General features: G+C 39.0%; 1 protein-coding gene across 6 annotated transcripts in view; it reads left to right on the top strand.

The window, feature by feature from the left end:
- F8 (coagulation factor VIII) overlaps positions 1-13,597 on the top strand; it is a 231,296-nt gene that overhangs the window by 95,652 nt on the left and 122,047 nt on the right. For 4 of the 6 annotated variants that reach the window (XM_085838324.1, XM_085838320.1, XM_085838319.1 and 1 more), the window contains exon 13: positions 9,841-10,050. The exons of the other annotated variants lie outside the window; for them this stretch is intronic. In XM_085838324.1, coding sequence (XP_085694450.1) covers positions 9,841-10,050 — 210 coding nt within the window. The remainder of the gene's footprint in view (positions 1-9,840; positions 10,051-13,597) is intronic. 6 annotated transcript variants of the gene reach the window in all.

The following is a 13,597-nucleotide window of genomic DNA, read 5'->3' on the forward strand; positions in this document are numbered from 1 at the left end:
GCCAAGAAGGCTTCCTTTTTGCATGTCCCTTATGTAGACTGCCAGCAGAAGATGTGGCCCAAATTAAAGGTAGATCTTCCCATTGCAAAAGAGCTAGATTAAAAGTTTATCTGATCTGGACTAAAACTGGGTCTTTCTACTTAAAATAACTGCTTTAAGAAAAAGTCCCTCACGGGTGTATCCAGCCTCTTGAGTTATAGTTAAGTTCAGAAGTAGTCAAGTTGACAACCAATAATAGCTATCACACCCACAAACCAACCTGATTTAGGCAATTACTCAATTGAGGTTTCTCTTGGATGACTCTGTCAGGTTGACAATTAAAGCTAAGGAAAACAATTGCTCAGCAGTAAAGATGGTATACTTTTCTTTCAGAGTACCCAAGTCTGAGTCCTAACACCCATGTTGGGCAACTCAGAACTGCTTGTAATTCCAGCTCCAATGGATCTGACATCTTTTGGCAACTGCACTCATGCACACATCTCACCCATACCCCAATTCACATACACATAATTTTTAAAAATCTTTAAAACTGGTACATTTTATAATGTATTTTGTGTGTATGTGTCTATGAGAGAAAGGAAAAAGAGAAAGACAGAGACAGAGAGATAGAGAGAAAAGGAGAATTTCAAATTTTCTGAGGAACCTCCAGATTGATTTCCAGAGTGGTTGTACCAGTTTTCAATCCCACCACCAATGGAAGAGTGTTCCTCTTTCTCCACATCCTCACCAGCATCTGCTGTCACCTGAGGTTTTGAGCTTAGCCATTATGATTAGTGTAAGGTGGAATCTCAGGATCATTTTGATTTGCATTTCTCTGATCACTACAGATTTTGAACATTTCTTAGGTGATTCCTCTGTTGTGAATTTTCGGTTTAGTTCCATACCCCATTTTTTGATTGGGTTGTTTGGTTTTTTGATGGTTAGCTTCTTGAGTTCCTTATATATTTTAGATATTAGCCCTCTATTGATGTGGGGTTAGTGAAGATTTTTTCCCAATCTGTAGTTTGCCAATTTGTCTTATTGGCTATGTCATTTGCCTTACAGAAGCTTTCCAGTTTCATGAGGTTCCACTTATTAATTCTTGATCTTAGAGTGTGAGTCATTGAAGTTCTGTTTAGGAAGTTTCCCCCTGTGCCAATGAATTCAAGGCTCTTTCCCACTTTCTCTTCTATTAGACTCAGTGTATCAGGTTTTATGTTGAGGTCCTTGATCCACTTGGACTTGAGCTTTGTGCAAGGTAACAAATACGGGTTCTAATTTCATTCTTCTACATATCAACAGTCAGTTAGACCATTTGTTGAAGATGCTCTCTTTTTTTTCCATTGTATATTTTTAGCTTCTTTGTCAAATATCAAGTGTCCATAAGTGTGTGGATTTATTTCGGGTTCTTCAGTTCTATTCCATGGATCAACCTGTCTGTCTCTGTACCAGTACCATGCAGTTATTATCATTATTGCTCTGTAGAGCTTGAGGTCAGGGATGGTGATTCCTCCAGCTATTCTTTTAAGAATTCCATGTCTTTGAAGAATTGTGTTGGGATTTTGATGGGGATTGCATTGAATCTATAGATTGCCCTTGATAGGATGGCCATTTTTACCATGTTAATTCTGCCAGTCCATGAGCATGGAAGATCTCTCTATATTTTCTGAGATCTCCTTTGATTTCTTTCATGAGAGACTTGAAGTTGTTGTCATACAGATCTTTTACTTATTTGGTTAGAGTTACCCCAAGATATTTTATATTATTTGTGGTTATTGTTGAGGGAGTTATTTCCTTAATTTCTTTCTAAGCCTGTTTATCATTTGTATAAAGGAACGCTACTGATTTATTATTTTTTATTTTTAATATTTTTTTGTTATGTATTTTCCTCAATTACATTTCCAATGCTATCCCAAAAGTCCCCCATACCCTCCCCCCCACTTTTCTACCCACCCATTCCCATTTTTTTTCCCCGGCATTCCCCTGTACTGGGGCATATAAAGTTTGCGTGTCCAATGGGCCTCTCTTTCCAGTGATGGCCGACTAGGCCATCTTTTGATACATATGCAGCTAGAGTCAAGAGCTCTGGGGTACTGGTTAGTTCATAATGTTGTTCCACCTATAGGATTGCAGATCCCTTTAGCTCCTTGGGTACTTTCTCTAGCTCCTCCATTAGGAGCCCTGTGATTTATTTGAGTTAATTTTATATGTAACCATTTTCCTGAAGTTGTTTATCCACTGGAGAAGTTCTCTGGTAGAATTTTTGAGGTCGCTAATGTATACTATCATATCATCTGCAAATAGTGCTACCTTTATTTCTTCTTTGGCAATTTATATCCCCTTGATCTCTTTTTGTTGTCTTATTGTTGTAGCTAGCACTTCAAGTACTATATTGGATACACATGGGGAACGTGGTCATCCTTGTCCCCGATTTTAGTGGGATTGCTTCAAGTATCTCTCCATTTAATTTGATATTGGCTGTTGGTATGCTGTATATTGCTTTTTTAAAAAGGTGATCCAGAGTGGATATCCCTCAAAGCTCCATTTCCACCAGACACATACAAGCTGATCTGATCCATCCCAGAATTCCAGCTCTATAAATGGTTGTATTGGTGAACCCTTTTGTCTTAGTTAGGGTTTTATTGTTGTGAACAGACACCATGACTAAGGCAACCCTAATAAGGACAACATTTAATTGGGGCTAGCTTACAGATTCAGAGGTTCAGTCCACTATCAAGACAGAAACATGGCAGCATCCAGGCAGTCATGTTGCAGGAGTTGCTGAAAGTTCTATATCTTCATCTCAAGACTGCTAGTAGAATGTTGGCTTCCAGGCACCTAGAGGGTCTTAAAAGTCCATATACCCACAGTGACATACCTGTTCCAGCAAAGTCACACCTACTCAAAGTCACACCTACTCCAACAGGGCCACACCCTCTAATAATGCCACTCCTTGGGCTGGGCAGATACAAACCATCATATTACATTCCCTGGCCCCCATAGGCTTGTTAAAACATATGAGTCTATGCTATGGGTGGTGTTTACTCAGGTAATGTTTAAGTCATTCTCAGATTTTTGATGGGGTTGAAGACTAGTTTTATTCTCATAATCAAACTCAAGTTGTGTAACATAGAGAGTTTATAGAGTGGATGACATGGTTTTCAGGTGGCAAACACAGGCTAAAACCTAAACATAATCAAGAGATAAAATCATAATTCTTTCAGTTAGGAAATATGGTAGAGTACTTTGTCTAATTCACAAATTGATTGGCTGGATGTCATTTGTACCTCATGGTTTGTAATTTACTTAATTGTTGTGGTTTTTTTCAATTTATACCTGGGAGAAGAGGTTGTTTTTTGTTTTTGTTGTTTTTTGATTGTTTGTTTGTTTTACTGGACAGAAAAGGTGAGGTGTAGAGGGAGGTGCTGATACTACTAAGGTCTGGTTCTTGAGTTGTTAATAAAGAGGCTGAGAGCCAATTTCTGGACAGAATGGACAGGTGGAACTTCCAGGTCCCAGGAGGAAAAGGCAGATACAGGGAAAGAGAGGAGGCTTTTCTTCCATGCTTTGGAACTAATTTCTTTCTCAGCCTGTTTGTCTCTTGGATACTGATTTACTTGAGTTAATTTTATATCTGGCTACTTTACTGAAGTTGCTTATTAGCTGGAGAATATCTCTGGTAGAGTTTTTGAGGGTTGCTTATGTATACTATCATATCATCTGCAAATAGTGATACCTTTATTTCTTCTCTGCCAATTTGTATCCCCTTGATTTCTTATTGTTGTCTTACTTGTTCTAGCTAGTACTTCGAGTACTATATTGGATAGATATGGGGAGAGTGGGCATCCTTGTCTTGTCCCTGATTTTAGTGGAATTGCTTCAAGTAAGTCTTCATTTAATTTGACATTGCCTGTTGGTTTGCAGTAAATTGCTTTATTATGTTTAGGTATGGGCCTTGAATTCCTAATCTCTACAATACTTTTAACATGAAGGGATGCTGTATTTTGTGAAATGCCAGGAGACTCCTGTCCTGCAGTAGGGTAGAAGTAAGTCACAGAGTCGGACACTGATGATGGCTTTAAAGTTTGAGGGTCTCAGGGCATTCTAGCTCTCTGATTGTACTGAAATGCTGATGATAATTTCTAAAAACTCCTAACAATTTTCTTGCTCTTTCTGAGGGTAAAAGACTGCTGGTTTAGGCCATTAACACCTGTAGCCTAACAGAGGAGGATTAAACAATGCAACCTTTGTTCTATCTCAGCAGGAAAGCTGGGCTCTAACTTTCAACTTGCTAGTCATGTCACAGGAAGAGAAGACATTTAGAGAAGTGATTATAGAGTTTATTACTAAGTTGTAAAAAGTTTCCTATGAAAGATTTCTAAGGGGGAAAGTTGAAAGATCCTAAGCAGGGAAAGGGAGAAATTATCTACGTAGAGAAAAGGAAACACTTCTAGTCTAAGTGGGGAAAGGCAAAAAAGTCTCCTCTATAAATCCCCCTCATCTTTGTCCTCAGTACTTATACATCTTTCAAAATACATGATCCCATGTTACAAAGTTCATCACAAGTTCACACAAAAAAAAAACAAATCATAAATGGCAATAGAAGTTTACAACAGCGAATGTTTACATTCATATCCATTAGGAGTAATTACCTAGCTAAACATCCATCACTTGTCTATTCAGGTTCACTGAAGGTTTAAAACCATAACTAAGTTATTAGTGAAGTTTTGTATCGATAAACCCAGTAGATATTTTATCTTCTGTCCTAACACCTATAATAAATCATTAGATCCATTTTTATTTATTTATTTATTTAGTTAGTTAGTTAGTTAGTTAGTTAGTTAGTTTAATTGTTTTACAACCTCTTGGAATGTGCTCTGAGTAGAAGGAAGTCTGGTTACCATCTAAGAGCAATTAACTGTTGACACTTTGGAGACTGGCAGAGTTCTCATTGCAGCTTTGATTATCAGAAAAGGATCCAATAGCAGTCCCACTATAAAGGAGCTTAATAATCACAGATATAGGAATTCTTATAGGATCATCATTAAGACTTATCTATTTGTCTACATAGCATCACTACAAGACAAAACATCTTTGTGGATCTGCAGATACCTGCTCCAAAGGGGTGTGCTATTACTTACTGATTGTTATAGGTGTTTAATAATAACAGGAAAAGCATATTAATAGCAGGAATCTTTCCTAAAATGAGTGACTCTCAGCCATGCTTAATGAGGGCACACCTGTTGCAGATTACATAATAATCCAAAGCAGGCCACTTCAGGATGATCACCTGCTAGTTATTGGCTTGTCCCATTATGGCTCCTGAGAGTAAAATGCTTTTTCTGCACTTAAGGGGATGATCATGTGTGTTTTTTTTTTTTAGTTGGTTTATATAATGGACTACATAGATGATGGATTTTTGTATATTGAACTAGCCTTGCATCCCTGGGATGAAGCCTACTTAATCATGGTGAATGATTGTTCTGATGTGTTCTTGGTTTGCAAGAATTTTATTGAGTATTTCTGCATCAATATTCATAAGCAAGATTGGTCTGAAGTCCTCTTTTTAGGATGGGTCCTTGTGTGATTTAGGTATCAGAGTAATTATGGCTTCATAGAACGAGTTAGGTAGTATTCCTCCTGTTTCTATTTTATGGAATAGTTTGAGGAAAATTGGTATCAGGTTTTCTTTGAAGGTCTGCTGGAATTCTGCACTAAATCCATCTGGCCCTGGGCATTTTTGGTTGGGAGGTTTTTAGTGACTTTTATTTCTTTGTGTGATATGGGCCTTCTTAGATAGTTTACCTGCTCTTGATTTAAGTTTGGTATGTAGTATCTGTCTAGAAAACCATCCATTTCATCTAGACTTTCCAGTTTTGTTGAGTATAGACTTTTATAGTAGGATCTGATGATTTTTTGAATTTCCTCCCTTTCTGTTGTTATGTCTCCCTTTTCATTTCTGATTTTATTAATTTGGATACTGCCTCTTGGCCCTTTAATTAGTTTGGCTAAGGCTTTATCTATCTTGTTGATTTTCTCAAAGAGCCATCTTTTGGTTTTGTTGATTCTTTGTATTGATTTCTTTGTTTCTATTTGGTTGCTTTCTGCCCTGAGTTTGACTATTTCCTACCTCTACTCCTCTTGGGTGGTTTGCTTCATTTTGTTATAGAGCTCTCAGGTATTCTGTTATGCTGCCAGTGTAAGATCTCTCAAATTTCCTTACCAGGGCACTTAGTGCTATGAATTTTCCTCTTAGCACTGCTTTCATTGTGTCCCATAGGTTTGGATATGATGTGTCAACATTTTCATTAAATTCCAGGAGGTCTTTAATTTTTTTTATTTCTCCCCTGACCAAGTTATCATTGAGTAGAGAATTGTTAAGTTTCCAAGGGTATTTGAGTTGTCTGTTGTTTTTGTTCTCATTGAAGACCAGCTTTAGTCCATGGTGATCTGATAGGATGCATGGAATTATTTCAGTCTTCTTGTGTCTGTTGAGACCTGTTTTGTGCCCAATTACATGGCTGATTTTGTAGAAGGTACCATGAGGTGCTGAGAAGAAGGTGTATTCTTTTGTTTTAGGGTGAAATGTTCTGTAGATATCTGTTAAATCCATTTGGTTCAAAACCTCTATTAGTTTCACTGTGTCTCTGTTTAGTTTCTGTTTCAATGACCTGTTCATTGGTGAGAGTGAAGTGTTGAAGTTTCCCACTATTATTGTGTGGGGTTGAATGTGTGTTTTGAACTTTAGTAAAGTTTCTTTCATGAATGTGGGTTCTCTTGCATTTGGGGCATAGATGTTCAGAATTGAGACTTTCTCTTGGTGGATATTCCCTTTGATGTGTATGAAGTGTCCTTCCTCATAACACTTCATAACTTTAGGTTGAAAGTCTATTTTATTGCATATTAGGATTTCAACTCCAGCTTGTGTCTTGGAACCATTTGCTTGGAAGACCTTTTTCCATCCTTTTACTTTGAGATAGTGGCTGTCTTTGTTATTGATGAGATGTGTTTCTTGTATGCAGCAAAATGCTGGATCTTGTTTGTGTATCTGGTCTGCTAGCTTATATCTTTTTGTAGGTGAGTTGAGTCCATTAATATTGAGAGATAATAAAGAGAGATGACTGTTGCTTCCTGATATGTTTGTTTTTATAGGTGACTTTATGTGCCGGTGGTTCTCTCCTCTTGGTTTTGTTGTGAGATGCTCAGTATCTTGTCCTTTCTTGGGTGCAGGTACCTACCTTGTGTTGGAGTTTTCCTTCTAGGATCCTCTGTAGGGCTGGATTGGTAGATAGATAGATACTGTTTGAATTTGGTTTTGTCCTGGAAAACCAAATTTTGGTTTCTCCATCTATGTTGATTGAGAGTTTTGCTGGGTATAGTATCCTGGGCTGGCATTTGTGTTTTCTTAGAGTCTGCATGACCTCTGATCAGGCTCTTCTGGCTTTCATAATCTCTGTTGAGAAGTCTGGTGTAATTCTAATAGGTCTACCTATTTATGTTACTTGACCCTTTTCCCTTGGAGCTTTTAATATTTATTCTTTGTTCTGTGCATTTAGTGTTTTGATTATTATGTGATGAGAGGATTTTCTTTTCTGGTCCCATTTATATGGTGTTCTATAGGCTTCTTGTACCTTTATGGCCATCTATTCCTGTAGGTTGGGGAAGTTTTCTTCTTTGATTTTGTTGAAGACATTTTCAGGCCCTTCGAACTGAGAATCTTCATTCTCTTTTAATCCAGATTTTCTTGTATTTGGTCTTTTCATTGTGTCCTGAATTTCCTGGATGCTTTGGGTTTCGAAGTTGTTATGTTTTGAAGTTTCATTGACAGTTGTGTCAATCTCTTCTATTGCAAGGCCATGAGTGTGCAGGAAAGAGGGGAGTGGGAGAGAACCCCTGTCCTGCCAGAGTTTTGGTGCTCTGGGCAGACAAACAATGGGAGGACTGTGCATGCTTTCCATGTGGCTCCCGGTGGATGTCTGAATGTGGGAAGCCACTGACCCCACATGGCCGGTGGTGGACAAAACCTGGTAACCCCAATTACCAGGTTTTCAGCCTCTGGCATCCCATGCAGAATACTGTGGAAGAGCTAAGAACAAAATAGGGGCTCTGGGGCAGTACTTGGCCCTGGTGATGGAGGGAGGAGAGAGCAGGGGGATGGGGGTGTTGGATGGTTCCTACGCTCGGAGAGTCCTTGGTCAGGTCTGTGGCTTGAGCACAGGATGGCCTTCTGGCGGGAGGTTAGAAGAGGCTTTTTAGGAGAAAGCTGATCCCATCGTTAGGCAGCCTATTTTGGTTGAATGGGGCTTTCTCTGGTTACCGAATAAATAAATCTACAAGGGACGGAAAGACAAGCCATGTTCTCCAAATCAGGTGCCTGTCACAGTCCCACATTCTATGGCATCTTCTATACCTGATATTCTCTCTTCTATCTCTTGTATTTTGTTGGTGATATTTACCTCTGTAATTACTGACCTCTTTCCTTGGTTTTCCATTTCCAGGTTTTCCTCCATTTTTGTTTTCTTTATTGTTCCTACTTCCACTTTTAGGCCTTGAACTGCTTTATTCATTTATTCATTTCCTTCACCTATTTGATTGTGTTTTCCTATTTAATGAACTTTTTTGTTTCCTCCCTAAGGGCTTCTACCTATTTATCTGTGTTTTTCTGTACTTATTTCAGTGACTTATTTATATCTTCCTTAAAGGACTCTAGTATCTTCATGAGATAAGATTTTAGGTCAGCTTCCTGTTGTTGGTGTATTCAGGGCTTGCTGTGTTGGGAGAACTGGGTTCTGATGATGTTCATGTATATTGGCTTTTTTTGGTTATGGTCTTGAACTTGCCTCTCGCCGTCTGGTTATCTCTGGTGTTTGCTGGTTTGGGTGACTCTGTCTGGTATCTGCCTCCTTTTTTGCCTGGGTTGCTTCAGGTCTCCTGGTAGGCCTGTGACCCTGGCTGTTGCAGACCACCTGTGGGGCTTTCCAACTAGGGGCTCTTCATAGGGGCAGAGAAGCTGCAGTAGATCTCCTAGGAGGCCTTCAAATGGTTGGATCTTCAGAAGAGCAGTCAAGCTGTTGTCCTGTGTGAAGATGTTCCACGGTGGGGGGGGGGGGCGGGGTGGTTACAGCCTGTGATTTCTGTTTCACTGTGTGCAGAACTCCAGGAAGGCTTTCAGTCTGTTGAGTTAGTTGCCCTGCATGCCACAGAGCCTGCTAGACATTTTCTGACTGTGGTATCTATTGCCTTGTATACAAAGGAGCTCCTGCAATACCTTCAAGCTGTGTTGTCTTTAGAGGAGCAAGCAAGCTGCTTATCAGTTGCTCAGTTACCCTGTGTGTAGCAGATCTCCTGGGATGCCAGTTGCCCTGTGTGGAACAGGTCTCCTGGGATGTCTCAGGCTGTGGTGTCAGTAACCCTAAGTGCAGTGGATCTGCTGGGATGGCAGAAGGGGAGTGGTATTTGGCTAGCAGGGGTTGGAGGTCCTGAGTCTACTGGGCTCCCAGTGGCAGCTGTGGGACTTCAGGAGGGTTCTTAGCAACTACTCTGAGTGCAGTGGATCTTCTGGGATGGCTCAGGATTTGGTGTCTTCAGGGAAGAAGACTAGCTAGCAGTCTGCCCCAACAGAAAGGACCAAGTGTAAAGGACCCAAATCTCTTCTTACATGATGCTATATGACTCTCCTCACTTTGGGATTGGAGTTGGGTGATTAAATATTAATCACCTACCTGATTGGTAACTGTTCTCAGTGGTAAGTTAATAGACCTAGTATATATTAATTTCTAACTGTATCCTAACAATCATATCCAAAATGACAAATCCAGGATACAACAAAATTATACCACTTATTCTCAATTGCTTTTGTAGGCATCAATGGCTATGTTTTTGATAGCTTGGAGTTGACAGTTTGTTTGCATGAGGTGGCGTACTGGTACATTCTCAGTGTTGGAGCACAGACAGACTTCTTATCTATCTTCTTCTCTGGATATACTTTCAAACACAAAATGGTCTATGAAGATACACTTACCCTGTTCCCATTCTCAGGAGAAACTGTCTTTATGTCGATGGAAAACCCAGGTTAGTTATTTATATTATCCTTTCACTAACAACTGTGATTGTTTTATTGTTCTTTTGCCTGATCCGTCAAATTTAAGCAGACAGTAAATATATCAAGTGACTTTGATATGTGGCTTTGGTAATTGTAAACTATTTTAATGAACAACGAAGAGCTTAGAACTTGGTTGTGGTACAGACAATAAAGACATAAACACATAAACATAAGATATTTCTTCTAAGTTTTATTAGTATGTTTGTAAATAATGCTGTCATCTGTACCTTTGCATATAATCCTTATGCATAATATGCTTTCAAATGTACATATTTCATTTATTCTTTTAAGATATTTATTAAGGATCTTCTATATGTCAGACACTGTAGAAAGTGGTAATATAAAAATAACAGCACCAACTCAATATTGTGGTTCAGTACTACAGTGCTTGCCTAACACACATAAATTCCTGGATTCAATTCTCTACATTGAAAAACAAATAAAAGCTTCAAACTAGCCTTTACTGTAAAAACAATCAAACAAAACTCTTATTTAACATAAGTCAAATTTTAAGTCTTTTTGTTAAATGGTACTAGTGGATCTATTTTACCAATAAGTTCTAAACCTTGACTTAGATTTTTCATCACCAACCATGAAGTTGGTGCTGAAATACTTTGCTACTGAAATACTGTTTTCTTCAGGCTTCCGAGAAACAATCTTTGATTCTGTTCATTTACTGACACCATTTTTGCTGGCTTCCCTTAATCTGGACACCATCAAGCATTGTTTCATTCTGATTTAAGTAGTTTGGATATTATGTTCAGAGAGACAAACAGAGATAGAGAGACAGACAGGCAAATAGACAAAGATGGACATACACACTTGTACATACATGCACACAGAAAGCCTTAGTTTATTTTGTGTGATGATGTCTTACCTCATTATATAATTTGGTGTGACATTAATTGTGAGAAATACTTGTCAAGCTCTTTAAGTACTTTACCTGATTCTGTCTCTATTCTCCATATATATATTATTAGTTAGGATTTTACTGCTGTGAAGAGACCCCATGACCAAAGCAACTCTTATAAATAACAACATTTAATTGGGGCTGGTTTACAGGTTCAGAGATTCAGTCCATTATCATCAAGGCAGTAAGCATGGCAGTTTCCAGGCAGGCACCGTGCAGGAGGAGCTGAGAGTTCTATACCTTGATCTGAAGACACAGAGGAGAGGACTGTCTTCCAGGCAGCTAGGAGGAGGGTGTAAAAGCCCAAGTGTACAGTGACACACTTCTTCCAACAAATCCATACCTACTTTAGCAAGGCCATACCTCCTAATAGTGTCACTCCCTGGGCCAAGCATATTTAAATCATGATTTGTTTTTTACTTGTTTTATTGGTTACTGTTGTCCCTTCTAGTTTTCCAGTTTGGTTAACTTCTAAAATTTCTTCACATTTTATATAATATTCTCTCTCTCTCTCTCTCTCTCTCTCTCTCTCTCTCTCGCTCGCTCGCTCGCTCGCTCTCTCCTCTGGTTTGAAAGCTCATTTCAGGCCATAGTTATAAAACCACTCTTGGAAGAATCCTTTTAGTCAAAGAAAAAGTCTTCCATGTCTGAGAAGGTGATCCTTCTCAGTTCCACCTTGTTTTCTGAGACAGAGTCTCTCATTGAACCTTGAATTCATTTGGTCAATGAACTCTAGAGAACTGCTTATCTCTATATTCCAACTCTCTGATATTATAGACATGTAGTTTTTTATATTAATTTAGAATACTAATCCAGAAATACTTTGGTTAAATGTGGGGTGTGTTAATGCTTTCCTGCACTCCAGTATTCAGAAGGCAGATTTCTGAATTTGAGGCCAGCTTATTCTACAGACTAGCCAGTGGTTTAAAAAGGCCAGTCTCAAAATGAGCAAGAACTGGGGGAAAAGGAAGAGACTTTTGTACTTAGTTAAATAACATTGTCTGAACTTTTATAATACAGATTTCTTCATTGCAAATGTGACTAAATATATATGAAAAACATTATAATTAGCTCTTATATCTTAATCCAGTAGCATAAAGAATAGATACTTTGGACTGGCAGTGGTGGTGAATGCCTTTAATCATAGCATGTGAGAGGCAGAAACCTGCAGATCTCTATGAATTACAGACAAACCTGGTCTACAGAGTGAGTTCCAGGACAGCCAGTATACAGGGAGAAATTGTGGTGGTTTGAATATGCTTTGCCTGGGGAGTGGCACTATTAGGAGGTATGGCCTTGTTGGATTAGGTATGGCTTTGTTGGAGAAATTGTGTCACTGTGCACTTGGGCTTTTACACCCTCCTCATAGCTGCCTGGAAGACTGTCCTCTCCTCTGTCTTCAGATGAAGATGTAGAACTCTCAGCTCCTCCTGCACCGTGCCTGCATAGAGACTGCCATGCATACTGCCTTGATGATAATGGACTGAACCTCTGAACCTGTAAACCAGCCCCAATTAAACATTGTTCTTTATATGAATTGCCTTCGTCATGGTGTGTCTTCATAGCAATGGATACCCTAACCAAAACAGAATTTGATACCAGGGTTTGCAATATTGCAGTGATAGATCTGACCATGTTTTTATTTGAAGAAATGTGGATTTGGACTTCAGATTTGGAGAGTAATGAAATGCTTTCAGTGGGACTTAATGGGCCATCCTAATAGGAATATGGAAGATAGTGGTGTTGAAGATGATTTGATCTATGCAGTCCTAGATCTAGATGCTTCAGAGGAGAAAAATTTTAGTATGTGACCTAAAGACTCTCCTTGTGATATTTTGGTGAATATTGTAGCTGCTTTTTGCCCTTGTCTGAAGAGTCTGTCTGAGGCTAAGGTGAAGAGATTCACCAGATTAATTGCATTGACAAAACGTAAAAGTCAACCAAGTTTAAACTCTGTGCTGAGGTTTACTCTTATGAATAGCATTTTGATCATGTGTAGCAAACTTAGAAAAGAAAAATACAAAATGTACGGTTCAAGTAATTAGAAGCCTTAGGAAGTGCAATGGAACTGAATCCTGTGTTCAAGGAGATGAACAGATTAAGGGACTGGTGACTTTGAGGCAAAAATCCCACCCAGCTAAGATTATTGTTTGTGTTTGACATTTAACAAGGAATAGTTATATCATGTTAGACATTATTACTAGTTGGTTATTATTTTCATGTGTACTTTTAATCTGGAATGAACTACATCCAAGGATGGAGGACACAGACTTTTGATCCAGATCTTGAGGAATAGTGGATATGAAAAGCTTAGTGTATGCATGGTAGTTTACACCTTTATTCATGAGAGAGAGAGGGAGAGAGAGAGAGGGGGGGGGAGAGAGAGAGAGAGGGAGAGAGAGAGAGAGAGAGAGAGAGAGAGAGAGAGAGAGAGAGAGAGAGAGAGAGAGAAGCAGATCTCTGAGTTCAAGGTTGCAGGACAGCCAGGCTTAGTCCATGAAGGAATTGGAAAGGTGTTGACAATATAATAATAAAACAAGGGGAGGGGCCATGTTCCAGCCCCAGCAAGAAGCAGAATTCAGCAGCTTCAGCCATGTGACTCTGGC

Source organism: Mus caroli, unplaced genomic scaffold (genome assembly GCF_978045245.1).
Source record: "Mus caroli unplaced genomic scaffold, Mus_caroli_1 scaffold_5, whole genome shotgun sequence".
Lineage (NCBI taxonomy): Eukaryota > Metazoa > Chordata > Mammalia > Rodentia > Muridae > Mus > Mus caroli.